The 15,692-nt window shown below is 47.2% G+C and overlaps 2 protein-coding genes across 2 annotated transcripts in view; both read left to right on the top strand.

Moving 5' to 3' along the window:
- The first annotated feature begins 10,143 nt into the window (after window positions 1–10,143).
- LOC126499203 (uncharacterized) lies at window positions 10,144–10,890 on the top strand. Its single transcript, XM_050138321.1, has 2 exons — window positions 10,144–10,177; window positions 10,262–10,890. Exons 1-2 carry the CDS (start codon window positions 10,144–10,146, stop codon window positions 10,888–10,890), a joined length of 663 nt encoding a protein of 220 aa, XP_049994278.1.
- Window positions 10,603–15,692, top strand: part of Gnb4 (G protein subunit beta 4) — a 47,163-nt gene continuing 42,073 nt past the window's right edge. Inside the window, exon 1 of the mRNA XM_050138381.1 lies at window positions 10,603–10,824. The gene's annotated coding sequence lies outside the window, so the exon portion shown is untranslated. The remainder of the gene's footprint in view (window positions 10,825–15,692) is intronic.

Here is a 15,692-nt window from a genome sequence, read left to right on the forward strand (position 1 = left end):
GGGCTTGGCTTCCCAAGGAGCACTTAGGAGCAGGGGACACCACCACCCATTAAAGCACTCTGGATACATGAGAACAAGGACCACTGCTCCTGGGGAGAATGAATTCTGTCAAAGGCTTCTTTAGCTACTGTCATTTAGATGGGCTGCCTGCCACTTGTCCCATCATATGATAGACTGAAAGCATCGAAGGTAGACCAGTTGTCTGTGTTAGCTCAGAGTGATGTAATACATAAAAAATGATGCCAAGTCCTTCCAATTCTGCTGTACTTTTACTCCTGCTTTTACATCACCAGCTGGGATAAGATCCTGTTCCTAGAGTATTCAGACAAAACCAAGGGTTTTTTATTTTTCATCTTCATTGTCCCTAAATAGCTGTGAGGTTACATTTCTGTCTGTGAACACGTTAAATTCTTATAAATGAATGAATGTTTGAGTGTACTCCTGGAGACATATCCTTAGACTTCACTCATTCACTGACTTACTTATCAAGAAAATCTGAAGCTAAGAGAGAAGCCCCCAACACTGCAATTTTGACAGCAAAGAATCACACAGTCACAATGTAGGCCATACAAGAATATTATGCCCAGGCGCTAAAAGGGGCATGAAGTGGTGGAAAGTCTATCAGGGTGTGCTTTTCAGACATCAGACACTTGTCCCACGTGGAATTGCCTCTAATCATGTCACTTGGATTTTTTTTACAGTTTAAATGGACTTTTGGAAACATAATTTAAATGTTGTGTTAGTTACTTTTCTGTTACTCTGATGGAATAGACCAGGAAAAAGGAACTTAGGAGTGAAGAGGCGAATTTTGTATCCAAAGGGATACATTCGTCAGGGAGGGAAGATATGGCAGAAGCAGCAGGTTGCCTCTACACACAGAAAGCAGGGAGAAGTGGGCTCAGGCTGTAAACTTGGTGGACTTCCTCTATCAAGACAGACTTAACCTCATAAAGGTTCTACAGTCTCCCAAACAGCACCACCAGCTGGGACCAAACACTGCAGCTTGGGGAAACATCTTATATTCAAAACACAATAGATCTATCTCCTGGTCCATCTAGAGAGGTGGACAAGGAAGCCTGAATTCAATGCCTCTTCTGTTAAATACCTTTTAGAGGCAAAATAGAACACTCAAAATCCTTCTTTTAAGTCTGGCTGTCTTATTTACGTGTGTGTGTGTGTGTGTGTGTGTGTGTGTGTGTGTGTGTGCACGCACACACACACGGACACGTGAACTCCTTTTTAAGTTCATGTATACAATATATATGTAGCCATTGGAGGCCCCAAGAGAGCCTCCAAGGAACTAGATTGCAGGTTGTTGTGAAACACCATATAGGTGCTGGGAATCAACCCCAGGGCCCTCTGCGAGAGCAGCCAGTACTATTAACTGTTTAAGCATCTTTCCAGTCCTCAAATCAATATTTTAATTTTAGAGTTGTGTTCTAAAGAGCATGTTAGTAATTTTTGTTGTCTGATATGGAGAATGGTGTTTCTACCAACAAAGAAAAGCGGCTGTTCCACAGGGCCCCTTTTTATCCTGTCTTGCAGAGTTTCCATTAGGAAACTATTCCTGTTATTTGATTGGGAAGTGACACGTTGATGGCAGCTCTCAGAGCTCTTTCTGCTTTATTGGAAAATTACTTGAAAAATTACCATATCATTAAGTTCTTAAAAAGTTTCAAAACCCTCTTCCAGAACTGCTAAGACAGGCACAAAAGAACTTTTCCCAGAGTTTCACTCTGTTCAGTAACTGGATAAAACAGGTTGGCTGGGAAGTCACACCCACCCCCCCCCGCCCCCCCCCCCCCCCCCCCCCCCCCCCCCCCCCCCCCCCCGTGGATGAGGCGCTGAAGGGCAAGTGGAACCCTCCCTCTCAGGGTCCTCATCCCAAGAAAGGTGTCCAGGAGAATCCCTGGGAACCATGTGGATTTCTGCTAGCAAAGCTGACATGTTTCCCAGCCGGCTACTACCTGGTGAAGCACTTGCTACCTGATTAGGAGGGCGTACTCACAGCCTGGGGACAAACATCTACAACAAAAGGAGTGTTTCACCGTGGCCTTCTTGGTACCCTGGGGCAGGAAGAGTGCTAAGTTTTTCATTCTTCAGAGTGCCTGGCAGAATGACTTAGGAGCCAGGTTGGGGAGGAAGCGGCAAAGGCACTAGGTGGAACAGGAAACAGAGTGTGGCAAGGATCTGGAAAGAGCGCTTGAGAGTCCTGCTGCTGGCTTTGCAGAGCACACACACTGATGTAAAGCGCCTCATCTGCTCTACACTCTATGGTATGCGTGAGCCAGGAGCTAGGCTGGAGGTTTCAAAACATACACACAAAAACACACAGACAGAGACATGAGGACACAGGTCATCCTTGAAACAAGAATGTCAACTTTATTGTGCTCCAGGGAAGCTTATATAGAGATCCTTAACTGATAGCCATGCCCCAGCTCTTGGGATTTCCAGCTGTAAAACCCACCGGAATTCACTCCCCTGCCATCAGGAACTCATGAGGGTCTGGTACTCAGAGCAGCTTCAAACACAGGAAGCAAGTTGTTTTGTTCAGTTCACTCCAGTAGGCAAAGGGTCTGAGGCAGGCAAAGAAAGTCAAGGGGCCAAGGGTCTGCAGCCCCCAACACACTGAGTTTAGCAGACGTTTGGAAAACATTTGTTGTATTTGAATATGAATTATCCCCCTAGGCTCATGTGTCTGAACACTTGCCCTTGGCTAACTGTGCTGTTTTAGAAAACTGTGGAATATTTACTTAAGAGGTAGAGACTCGCTGGAGCCCGCCTTGAGGTTTTATAGTTGGGGTCCACTTCCTGTCCACTCTCTGCTTCCTGACTGTAAACAGACTGATCTGTGTCTCCTCCAACTGTGAGCCTCAGCACTCCTCCCCCCCTTAAGTTGCTGCCTGGTAGACATTTTATCATATTACAGCATATGTGAAGTAGGGAGACCAGGCTCTTATCCCTATAGGAAGAACGTTGGCAGCTGGAGACTGTTGAGGGAGGAAGCATCACTCACCTCTAGGGACATGATAGGTTGCCGCTGGTCCAATTGATGGCTCCATCCCTATGTGCACACAGGCAGTACTAACTGGACTCAGGGTTTTTAATAACAATAGAAAAAGAAGCCATGGTTGGGGCTGGAGAGATGGCTCAGTGGTTAAGAACAAGCACTACTCTCCCAGAGGACCCAAGTTCAGTTTCCAGCATCCACATCGGGTGGCTCACACCTACCTGTAACTCCAATTCCAGAGGATCTAATGCCCGTGGCTTCCATAGAAATTTGCACTCAAGTGCACATATGCATATACACACCTACACATGCTTAAAAATAAAATAAAAACTATAAAAAAGAAAAGGAGGACTTGAAGTTGAGAGAGACACAGGACATGACACTAAGGGAAATTGGAAGAACGTAATGGTGGATGGACAGGATCAAAATATATAAATATATGGAATTTTCTAGGAATAAAAATATTATTTTTACATAGATGAACATTCTATGTTGAATGAATGAAGCTAGTCTCACAGTTTATGCTCCATGAGTGTCTACTTATATAATGTTCTCAGGAAGTCACAACCTCATTGGGCAGGGCGGTGGTACATGCCTGTAATCCCAGCACTCAATAGGCTGAGGTAGCGGGGCCATTATTTCTAGGCCAGCCTTGGTTACATACAGAGATGCGTATGTTGTGGGGAGAAAAAATAAAACAAGACAGAACTGTAGGGATTGAAAGCAGTTGATTACTAGGGAAGAAGGGACAAGGAAAGGGAATATAAGAGAATACTCAGGGGATAGCACTGTACTTATCATAGTTATAACAGCAGTCCCTTGAATCTGTGCAAGAATTTAAACTCATAGTACTATATACCAAAAGGTCACTTTTACAATATAATTTTAAAGTGCAAATTAAAGAAGCAGTTAGCCAAGTGTGACTGTACATGCCTGTAAACTTAGAACTCTAGAGGCAGGGGTAGTTATCTGTGAGTTCAAGGCCAGCCTTGTCTACATAGTGAGTCACTACCTTAAAAAAAAAATCACATTAGTAACTGGACATGCTTGGTGGCTCATACCTGTAACCTCAGCATTTATGAGGCTGAAGGAGGAAGACTACCGTGGGCTTGAGACCAGCCTGAGCTACAGGAAGAGATCCTATCTGTCCTGCTTTCTGCTGCTGTGACAAAAGACCTGACTGCCTTAGTCACTGTCCTATTGCTGCAACGAGACACGGTGACCAAGGCCGCTTACAAAAGGGTGTACCTGGGGCTCATGGCGCCAGAGGGATAAGAGTCCATCACCATATGGCGGGGAAGCGCGGCAGCTAGAGCAGCAGCCGAGGGCTCACATCTCTTGGTTTTGTTGTTGTTTTGTTTTGTTTTTAAAGACAGGGTTTCTCTGTAGCTATGGAGCCAGTTCTGGAACTTGCACTATAGACCAGGCTGGCCTCAGACTCACAGAAATCCACTTCCTGCCTCTGATTCTCGAGTGCTGGGATTAAAGGCGTGCACCACCACTACCCAGCTGAAAGCATATATCTCAAGCCCACAAACAGGAAGCAGAGGGTGTGAACTGCAAATGTCACGTGACCTTTGACATTCCAAAGTCCACCCCAATGACATTCTTTTTTCAGTAATGCCATTTCTCCTATTCCCAAAGAGCACCACAAACTGGGGACCAAGTAATACTCAAATGAAGATGGAGGACATCTCGTTCAAACCACCACAATGACCAAAAGCAACTTGGAGAAGAGAGAGTTTATTTTAGCTTACAGTTGTAGTTCATCATGAAGGCAAGTCAGGGCAGGAAGTGAAGCAGAGGCCATGGAGGAATGCTGCTTACTGGCTTGCTCCCCATGGCTTGATTGACAGCTCCCTTATCCAACTTGGTACCACCCGCCTATGAGTGGCACTGATCCCAGCAAGCTGGGCCCTCTCACCTCAATCGTTAATCAAGAAAATGTCCTCAGACTTGTCTACAGGCAATCTGATGGAAACATCATGTCAACCGAGGAACCTCTTCCCAGATAACTCTAGCTGGGCTGGGTTGACAAAACACCTGTATCAGGAGATTCTGCAGAGCATCGTGTCTGGCTTGGATTCCGGAGTGCTAGAGCCTAGGCTTTGAACTGCCTTTTGTGATGTTCTCTTTGTTACTGATACCTTTTGTTTGAAGTGTTCGATTTTCATATGGGTTCTTCCTGAAGAGTCTAAGACCTCTGCAAAACTTAGCTATGAGAGGACTTGGAAACTCAAGAGTTCTCGTGACTGAGAATTGCTTGGGCATTTGGTTCCTTCAAGTGACTCCAGATTAGAGGTTTGGGTGTCCAGAAATTGACTTACTAAGGTATAAATTGTACAACAATTAAAAAATTGCACAACAATTTTAAAAAAAAACCCTTTGTGAAGCAACGGGCACTCAGTTCACCAGAAACTGGCTCCCTGCTGCTCTGCTAAGTCAAAATCCACCCTGGAGTGACCCTAATTCTTCCAGACAAATCCTACCAGGACACCAATCCAAACCTAATCCTTCCAGGCAAACCCTATAACGATGTGGACCCAAAACCAACTTCGGGAGGAAAGAGTTTACTTCATCTTACAACTTCTCGGTGATAATTTATCGTTGAGGGAATTCGGGGCAGGAACCAAAGCAGAGGCCATGGAGGAAGCTACTTACAGTTTCAGTCCCCATGGCTTCCTTCCTTTGTTGTCTTCTCTGCCCCAGGACCACCTTGCCCAGGCATGGCACTGCCCACAGTGGGCTGGGTATGCCCACAGCAATCATTAATCAAGCAGTTGCCTTCTAGACATCTCCACGGCCAAGCTGTTAGATTCCTCATCGAGGCTTCCTCTCCTCGGGTGTCTCTAGTCTTTGTTAAATGAGTAGGAAAGATGAGACATTTTCTACTGTTTGAAATGTATGACTGAACATATTATCATAAATAAAGCTTTCCCTATGAGGAAGAAAGGAAAGGAAAAATAAAACATTAGGTTATGAAATTGAGAGTTGGTGGGTAGGTCTGTGTAGTTTGCACTTTTACTGCTGATGGTAGCACTCTGGTAGGGTTGATTTTAAAGCACTGTTCAGCCTACACTGAGTTTTTGTGAGACACACACACACACACACATATCCTTAAGTTTACAATCCTTCTGCCTCAGCCTCTAGTGTGCTGGAATTGGAAGAGTGCATGGCTATGCCTGGGCCAGAAGAATGTACTTCTGAAGATGTCTGTAAGGGTACTTAGCCTTCCAGCTCTCCTGGGATGAGTCACTATTTCACGAAGAGGTCTGGGCTCCTATCACTCGACCGACCCAGAGCACATGGGGAGTCACAGCTGTGCTGCGTGCTGTCAACAAGACAACTTCCTTCTTGTTCTCTGGAACACCTGCTCCTGGAACTCAACCACTGTGGGGATTTTGCAATTCATGGAAAGGCCCACGAGAAGAGAAACTGAGTTTGTTGCCCACAGACCTGGCTGATCGCCCAGCCAACAGGTAGCTCTGATTTGGAAGCCCTGTGAGAGAGCCACGGCTAACAGTGTGGCTGACAGCGCAAAGAGTAAATAAAGGATGCTTCTGGCAAGCCACCAAGCCCCGTGTGCAAAGGTGTTTAGGAGCAAAAGAGATGGCTCCTGTTGTGCCTAGCATGCTGTGTGACACTGCCACTACAACACACGCACGCACGCACGCACGCACAAGCACGCATGGACGCATGCACGCACATACACACGCACTGCTTGTTTAACTCCATTGGTTCAGGGTTGCTTACCTGAGCAAGAGAGAATGAATCAGATGTTTTTACTCACCAGTAGAGTGACTTCCTAAAACAAGCTGTTCAAAAGTCTTCTCAGGACAGGGTGAGGGAATTAGTGAGTATTTAACTGACCAACAGTGTTAGAAGTATTTGTCAACTATGTTAGAATTCAGTACTCTTATTTTCTATAATAAGGTAGACCAGTGCAGACTATATGACCCAAGGGAGCTCTCTCTCTCTCTCTCTCTCTCTCTCTGTCTCTCTGTCTCTCTGTCTCTCTCTCTGTCTCTCTCTCTCTCTCTCTCTCTCTCTCTCTCTCTCTCACACACACACACACACACACACACACACACACACACGCTGCCACCGCCACCCCCACCTCCACCGCCACCCCCACCCCCACCCCCACCACGTGAGTCCTGTAGTGGGTCTTTGACATAATTTGGAGTTTGCATCCTTTCCCCTGTGCCAAGTCCCTTTCCAACAGGATTCTAGGAACAGTAACTACAAGAAACAGACCGGTAACACATGGCTGCACACTTCTACTCCGTTCCCGTGCCTGGGATGAACATGATTAGCCCAGTGCAGCACACTCTCCTAAATTCTCTGAGATGCCTAAGGAAGATGGGTTTCAAACTGTTCTTACTGTGTGCCTGAGAGAAATGGTTCTACGGCAGGAGTGTGTGAGGGGCCGGTACCGCACAACAGGAGTGTGTGAGGGGCCGGGTACTGCACAGAAGGAGTGTGTGAGGGGCCAGTACAGCAAAGAACCCTGCTGATGGGAGCTCAGCATATACACCATGGTAGGGCTGGTAGGAAAGTGAAGACTGAGCAACAGGGATGGTTCCAGAACGATTGCTCTGTTGAGAATGTCTGGCAGAAACAACACACAAACTCCCTTCTGACAGAATCTAAGGAGTCACACTTCTATTTGCTTGAGGAGTCTTAAGGTCCTGTGATACAATTTCTTCCAGAGACTTAATCCGTTCTATCTTTTAAATTGTGTTTATGTGTATACACACGTGTGGATGCTACTGGATAACCCGGAGCTGAAGATACTGGTGTATATGAACCATGTGATGTGGGTGCTGTACATAATTTGACCTCATAAAATTCTAAACCATTCAACTCTGGGTGTGGGGGGGCATTCAGTATTAAAATCATCCACTCTGTTGGTTCTATTATTCATAGCACACTTAGCTATGTAACAAAAAAGTTGAGCGTCTTTAGAGTATGATTACAAATCTGTGGCACTGTAAACATGAGGGCCCACTCACATTTCAAATTCAAATTCACATAATCACAGATCAAGAATGGAAAGTCTCTGAGCTTGACCAAGGGGACACAAATCTCTGTAAATAACTGTCACTAAATTCCCAGTTCCTTTTCTCTGAGCTGAATTCAAAGGTTTCTGAATAGGAATGAAAACCAAAACAAGCAACCATGAGTTCATTTGTTTCGTTGTCCTTCCGGTACCGCCCAGATGCTCTCCTGCTGAATGAGGCCCTGAGATGAGGGTAAAAGGCACGGTCTCTGAGGGGCTCCTTATGTTCTGCTAATAGTGTAGGGTTTGAGAATATGGATGGACCTAGTGCGGTAGTGAGTCAGTGATCTAAATGTCACTGTGGCACCTCAGAGGACCACCAGGCTCAATTCTGACAGCCAATCTTCTACACAGCCAGTAGCACCAGCAATGAGCTGTGTGTGTGTGTGTGTGTGTGTGTGTTTCTGTGTCTCAGTGCCTGCTCTCTGTTTCTGTCTCTTGCCCTTGCCCTCTTTATCTGTCTGTGTGTGTCTCTCTCCTCCCTCCCTACAGGGATGTCTCTGGGTCTGTCTGTCTCCCTTCCCGCTCTCTCTTCTCTGCCCCTCCCCCACATCTCTGTATCTCTGAGTCTCTCTCTTCCTTCCCTCTTTCTTTACTCCGTCACCCCCCAACCCCCACCACACACATGGGTTTCCTCATCTACGGAAGCATCAGGAGCTGTGGGTGTGAGCGCATCCACACACTGCTCGTGGTGATGAAAATCTCACGGACTCTACCTTCTCAAGTACAGTATAGGCTTTGCCTTAAAGGTAAGCATTCTTTTCAGAAAACTAAGCACCAAGTGTCACAAAACAGAAATATAGTAAGGGGTGGGTTTATTCAGACGATAAATATTTCTTTTTAGTACTCGAACTATTTGACAAGGTTTCTGTCCAACATCAAACTTTCACAAATCACCAAAGACCATTAAATTTTTTTTCAGGCTTTGTAGCTTGTGTTCTGGAGCTGTTGATGTCTGTTTCCCTCTATTCTCTAGAACACAATCAACACCCCAGTGCTTTCCACTAAGTTTCCCCAGATGTTTGTTTTTCAACATACAGTAAAACCCTTCACAGAATCCTACACTCTGGTAAGTGCTAGTGCGCAGGCTTAGGAAAGAACCAATGACAAGAAAGGAAAACAGGCTTTTTGGCGTTGTTCTAGTCAGGTGCCACATCCAGCAGGACTCCACGTAACATACTGAATCTTTAGGGGCCTCGGTTTGCTTATCTGTGAAACAGGGATAAAATACAAAGAGGCAGGCTGAGGTGGGAGCTGTAGACATATAGGCACTCCCTAAGTACCAGCTTCCCTTTTCTTCCAACGATATAGTTTAGGATTTATTACTAAAACACACCATCAGAGACTAGACTACTCAGGCTGCAACCACCCCTTCCTGACGTTTTGATATGTAGGTCTGGCACTTCTTCATTTTCTTCTTAAAGGAGAAAAAGCACCAAGGGTTAGGGAAAGCAAAACTTTGCGGGGAGGGGGGAGGGAGCAAGCATTTCATCATCCTGGTACCTCCCTTTTCCACATCTGTGGTGGTGTGGCTTTTACACACAGGCCGCTTTTTCTTCCCAGTCCCACGCAGGGCGCCGAGTTTGGCCTCCTTGTCTGCAGGTGTGAGTAGATAGTATTCCAGGTGATTTTAGGGAGCAGCTGACAAGGAGGGAATGGAAGGCTGTGGGCTGTCAAAGCTCTCCAGATAATCTTCAAACCCTTCTCCGGTGCTGCAGTCCTGTTACCCTGTGCTGTTTCTTTAAATTGTTTGACGTCAGAGAGGGAATGCTATAGCAACCGTCTGTCAAAGTGGAATTAACTCCAAAGAAAGATGGGGGTGGGGGCAGGAGCAATACCCCTGCAGAAGCAGCAAATTGCTAGGAGACATTTATTTTATGACATTTTCAGTATTAAACACCCAGAGAAATGTGAACAAAGTCGCTTGAGGTACACATGGTGTTTAAGGGTGCTGCGGAAGGCCTTCCAGGCATCAGTGACAACACAGACTAACTTCCAAGAGCTATGAGCACTGGTTTGTTCATAAATGTTTTCAGCACCTTTGGGGGGGGGGGGCGGTACCACTAGCTTTATGTTCCCAGTGAACCTCGGGCCTTCACCGACGGGTAAGTCGGGCGGCTAGGCTGGGCTGATTTCGGATTTCAGTGCTCTATAAGCGCAGAAGGCATCTGTGGCTCTCCTGGCTCAAGCCTGCAGCCCGCCCGAGCAGAGCACTCCTGGCCAGGCCCCGCCGCGAAGAAATCCAGCACATTCTTTAGACGGCGCGTCCAGAGGCACACAGATAAATCGAAACTGCCTGGGATGCGCTTTCCGCTTGGCAAACCCAGCAGAAGCAGCACGCCGTGCCCGCGCCCACCCGGTGCACCCCAGCCCAGGCCACGCGCGCCCCCACCAGACCCTCCCCACTAAGCCACAGGCACCCCTGGTCCTGCGCGCACCAAGCAGCCTCCACCCAGGCCAATCGCGCTCTGGGTTCTACGATCCCCTCGAGCGCCCCCGCCCGCCCCGACCGCGCTCGCTCCCGCCAGCTCCCACCCAAGCCCCGCGCGCTGCAGCCTCGGCGCGTTCCCAGACCCTTTCCCCGGCCTCGCGCGCCCCCGCCCCCGCCCCGCGCGCCGCGCCCCGGTCCCCGCCCCGTCCGGCGTGCAGGGCTCTGGGTGTGGCCGCCGTCTCGTGTGGCGGAGCCTGCTCACGGTTCGCCTCCCGCAGCCGAACACCCAGCAGCAGCTCGGTGGTGGCGGCCCGGCTCCAGGTAGGTAGACTACCGTGTGGACGCGGGCTGCGCGTTGCGGGTCTCCGTGTAGACGCGGGCTCCTAGGCGCTCGACGAGGCCCGGGACAGCTCGAGGGTGCGGCCGCCCGGGGAGCTCAGACGGTGATGGCAGCTGGGCGCAGAGCCCCCCAAGTTCTCCACGGGCTGCTGGAGCCTTGTTGGGTGTTGTTTTGTCTTGGGGGGGGCTTTTTTTTTTGGACCGATACGATGCTCTCGGCTTAGTTATTTTTAAAGGGGGGAGGAACGATAACGGATTTTGGATATTTGCAAGTTTAGAACAGGAAAAAGCATTTCCTTGTCTTCTCCCAGCGTCTCCTTCTGCTTCAGAACACAAATGATTGCCGTGTACTGTGTGTGGCATGCGTGTATGGCTCTCCACTAAGGAAAGACTGCATTTTCAAAGTTGAGAGACGGCTTCGTAGCAGTGCTGGGCGATTTTGTTTTCTCTGCTCCTCTCTCTTTCCCTCTTTCCATAAAGGGCAGAAATGTAGCCTGGTGTGGACCTGCACCCTACCAGGGAGTTGTCTTAAGACTTTGAAATTTATTAGGCCCTTTCAGTATCGCGAAGTGAGACAGTGACCTTTTGTATTTTCCAGTTTATCTGGATATGATGCCTGACACATGCTCCTGAAGGAAGGTCTCTTGCAGGGGTGGAGCAAACTGTATAACATTTGGTCTCTGCCAGTGTTCGTTGCTGTCTCTGAAAGTTTACTGTTATATTTTAATATTTTGATTAAGAGCATTTAAGGGGTTTTCATTTTGCATTTGGGTTTGTTGAAACCGAAATAAAAACTTAAAAAATGTCATTTAGTGAATATTGCCAGATCCCCTTGCGTCTGCAGGTTCTTAGACGTTGATCCTGTGTGTTGTGCTTCGCTTGACGGCGTGCCTTAAGCCTGTGATCATTAGACAGGAAGCAATTTTGAGTTGTTGGTCTTTTATGAATAAGCATATCAGTGTATATTTTTACACTTTAAAAATAGATCCTGGGACACTTTCAAAACTGAGAATGGAAGCCGAGTATTGGAGATTTTTATGCCATTACGACAAAATGCTGGAGATTGGATGAATTCCCTGTTTTCTTTCAGGCATGTTATTTCAGTTGGGTGACTTGGTTATTAGTTTCTTTACCTCGCTGACTAGTTTAATCTGGTTTATTGATGGAATTATTCCCCAAAGCTCTGTCCTGGTCCAGGGGCAGTGAACTGTGCTATTCTGTCATCTCTCAGTCACTTCTCAAAGGACGCATTGCACCTTCCACAGGCAAGGAGATGTTCAATAACTCGCTGAAATCTTAACTCTGGTTGGATTCAGGGCAAGAGCCCTCTGTCCATAGAGCGCCTGCTTTTCTCTCTAGAATGCATTCATTTAGTTCTAGGCTCAAGGAGCGATTTTCAGCTATTCATTAATGTATACATAAATTTCCTAGACATGTCAGAAACCTGTGCTGGTTTTCTGGTGTGATTGGTACCACTTAGCAGTGTGACTTTGTACAGCCAACCATCAGCCATTTCCTCCCTGGCATCCCTGGATCCGTGTCCACCTTCCTAGGGCAAAGTTACTCTGTTGGCATTTAAAACCTAGTGTTGACTTAACTGCCCTTTCAAACTAATGCCTGTTTTAACTTGGGCTAGGAGAAACAACTGTAACAACTTTGGGAAGGTGGAAACAGGATAGAAAGCAACTCCAGGCTTTGTGGGGCTCCCCTGTAATCCCCCGCTATGGCAGCTGAGGCAGGAGGGTGGTAAGAGGGGATCTTTCTGGGCTACTTAGCAAGCCTTGTCTCCCAACATCAAAACTGGATGGCAGCCTGCTTCCTAAGGTGGGAGTTGGTTGCTGTCCCTTATGCAGTAAGCCAGGAGCCGTTCTCATAGCTGTCTTCCTTGCCACCATCCTGTTTCCCTGAAGCTTCTATGTGTCCAGTTTCTGTTGGTCCCTTAGTCTGTTATGTTCTGTTGCATCTACTTAAAACACATTTTCCCCCCTCGATGTTCTGTCCTACCTTACTTACTGACCTATTTCTTTTTAAAAGTATTTTTTAAATCATTTTAAATTACATGTGTTTCTGGTCACTTGAGTGCCAGGACCTAGTGGGTCTGAAGCTTCAGATACCCCTGGAGGTAGAATTATTACAAGCCTTTGTGAGCCACTGGGTGTTGGGAGCGGCACTGTGTCTGTGTCTCAGAGAGCAGTGTGCTCTCTTAAGAAAGAACAGTCTCTCCAGGCACTGCAGTCTTATTTTGCTCTTCATTGAGAAAGAGTAATCTTCTTTGTCAACTGGTGGAACCTGGGTAGAGGAACCGAAAGAATTTTCCTCACCAGTTTGGCCTTTGGGCGTGTCTGCGGGACATTTTCTTGATTGCTAATTGGTGACGCTAATTGCTTCAGGTGGCTCTGGAATCTGCCCGCCCACTGTGGGCACCATCCATAGGCAAATGAGCCTGTGCTATGTAAGAAAGGTAGCTGAAGTGGTCACAGGAGCAAGCTGCCAGTCTCTGGGGTTTCTGCTTCAGTTCCAGCCTGAGCTCTTGCCCTGACTTCCCTCAGCTATGGACTGTGACCTGGAAGTGTAGTCAAATAAACCCTTTCCTCCTGTGGTTACTGGGGGAAGTGTTTTAGCAACAGATAAGCAAAGTGAGATCGTTTTGTCAAAAAACAAATAAACAAATACAAACAAACAAACAAAAACCCTTTTATTACTCTGTGTGCGTGTGTGCGTGCACACGCATGTGTGTGTGCATGTGTTCACTCACATAGATGTGCATACATGTAAGCAAGTGAACACACGCCTGTGCCTGTCACAGGACAACTTGCAGGAGTCATTCCCTTTGGTCCTGGGGTTTGAACTCTGACCTTCAGGCTTGTTAACAAGTTATTTTCCCTGCTGAGTTATCTCATTGGCCCTGAGACTGACCTTTTTGGAGAAAACAAAAATAAATGCAAGGCAGACAGCTCCCTTGGAGGGGGGTAAGAACTGAGTAGCCTGGATGGGCAGGAGATTGGCACTGCTCCGAACACACCTTTCCTAAGTGTTTCCCTTTACAGAAACAAACGTGATAGTCTTGTTTATGTTCACCCCATAATGAGTTAATGGCCGTGGGGAGGGGCTCTTGCAGAGGACCTGGATTTGACTCCCAGCACCCACGTGGTGGTTCATAACCATCCATAACTCCAGTTCCAGGAGCTACAACACCTTCAGGCTCCTCAGGCTCCAGACACACGTTTGCATACCCATACACAGACATGAACATATACACATAAACAAGCGGGCGGGGGGGGGGGGGCAGCTTTAGGATATGTTTCTTTTCTTTTTTAGATTCCATAACTGAGTACGCACAATGAATAACCTAACATCAGAAGGAAAACGTTTAATCCAGGTAGGATTTGAACACAGGACCAACCACTGGGGAAGGAAAGCTTGAACTCTGCAGGTAGCTCTTACTAGTATGGCAGCAGTACAGCCGTCCTGAAGCCATCATGTGTGTAGTGTGTGTACAGTCACAGTAAGAAGATGACGGTGGTGGTGTGAATGAGAAAGGCCACCATAGGCTCATGTGTCTCAGTGCCTGGGCCCCGGTTGGTAGAACTGTTGGGGAAGGATTAGGAGGTGTGGCCTTGTTGAAGGAGGTGTGGCCTTGTTGGAGGAGGTGTTGGGAGTAGGCTTTGAGGTTTCAAAAGCCCATGCCAGGCCCACTGTCTGTCACCTCCCTCCCTCCCTCCCTCCCTCTCTCCCTCCTTCCTTCCCTCCCTCCTTCCTTCCTGCTGGTCAGGATGTAAAGCTCTCAGCTACTGCTCCAGCACCATGCCTCTCTGTTTCCAACCATGATAACCATGGACTGACCCTTAAACTGTAAGCAAGCTCCTAATTGAATGCTTTCTTTTGTAAGAGTTGCCTTGGTCATGGTGTCTCTTCATGGCAATAGAACAGTAACAAAGACAATGATACTTTAGAATATTTTAGGAGCTAGACTTTTTACTCTGAGAGACAGAAAATAAGAAATAAGGGCTGGGTATGGAGTTCAGTTGGTAGAGTGCTTGCCTAGCATGCCAGAGCCCTAGCACTCTATAATCAGGTGTGGTGGCACATGTCTGTGATCCTAGCACTTAAGAGGTAGAACAGAGGGTCGGAAGCTCTAGATCACCCTTGGCTGCATAGCATGTTTTAGGTTAGAAAGGAAGGGCGGAAGGAGATAAGGAAGAGGCAGCGAAAAAGTATCTGGCATTCGATTGAGACTAATGGCATCAGTATGAACCTATGATTAAGTGTAAACACACTTGTATACATGAATATGCACACACTTGCAGTGTACGTACTGCATACATACAATACACACACATACACACAAACATATTCTCTCTCTCACTCACACACACTGTCTCCCCCCTTACACACACACACACATTCTCTCTCTCACACACACACACTCTGTCTCTCTCTGTCTCTCTGTCTCTCTCTCTCACACACACACTGTCTCTCTCTCTCTGTCTCTCTCTCTCACACACACACTGTCTCTCTGTCTCTGTCTCTCTCTCTGTCTCTCTGTCTCTCTCACACACACACACACTGTCTCCTCTCTCTCTCTCTTTCACACACACACACACACACACACACTGTCTTCTCTGTCTCACATACATACTCTGTCTTCTCTGTCTCTGTCTCTCTGTCTCTCTCTCTCTCTTTCTCTCTTTCACACACACACACAGAGACTCTCTTTCACACACACTCTGTCTCTGTCTCTGTCTCTCTCTCTCTCTCTTTCTCACACACACACACACACACACACACTGTCTTCTCTGTCTCACATACATACTCTGTCTTCTCTGTCTCTGTCTCTCTGTCTCTCTCTC

The sequence above is a fragment of the Alexandromys fortis genome, unplaced genomic scaffold (assembly GCF_014885135.2).
Source record: "Alexandromys fortis isolate MF-2015 unplaced genomic scaffold, M_Fortis_MF-2015_v1.1 scaffold_15, whole genome shotgun sequence".
Classification (NCBI taxonomy): Eukaryota; Metazoa; Chordata; class Mammalia; order Rodentia; family Cricetidae; genus Alexandromys; species Alexandromys fortis.

Excerpts from the sequence above, each read along its gene's own strand:
- LOC126499203 (XM_050138321.1), top strand. The coding sequence starts at position 10,144 with ATGTTCCCAGTGAACCTCGGGCCTTCACCGACGG. Across the intron at positions 10,178-10,261 it reads CCTCGGGCCTTCACCGACGG|CCTGCAGCCCGCCCGAGCAG; the intron begins GTAAGTCGGGCG and ends TCCTGGCTCAAG.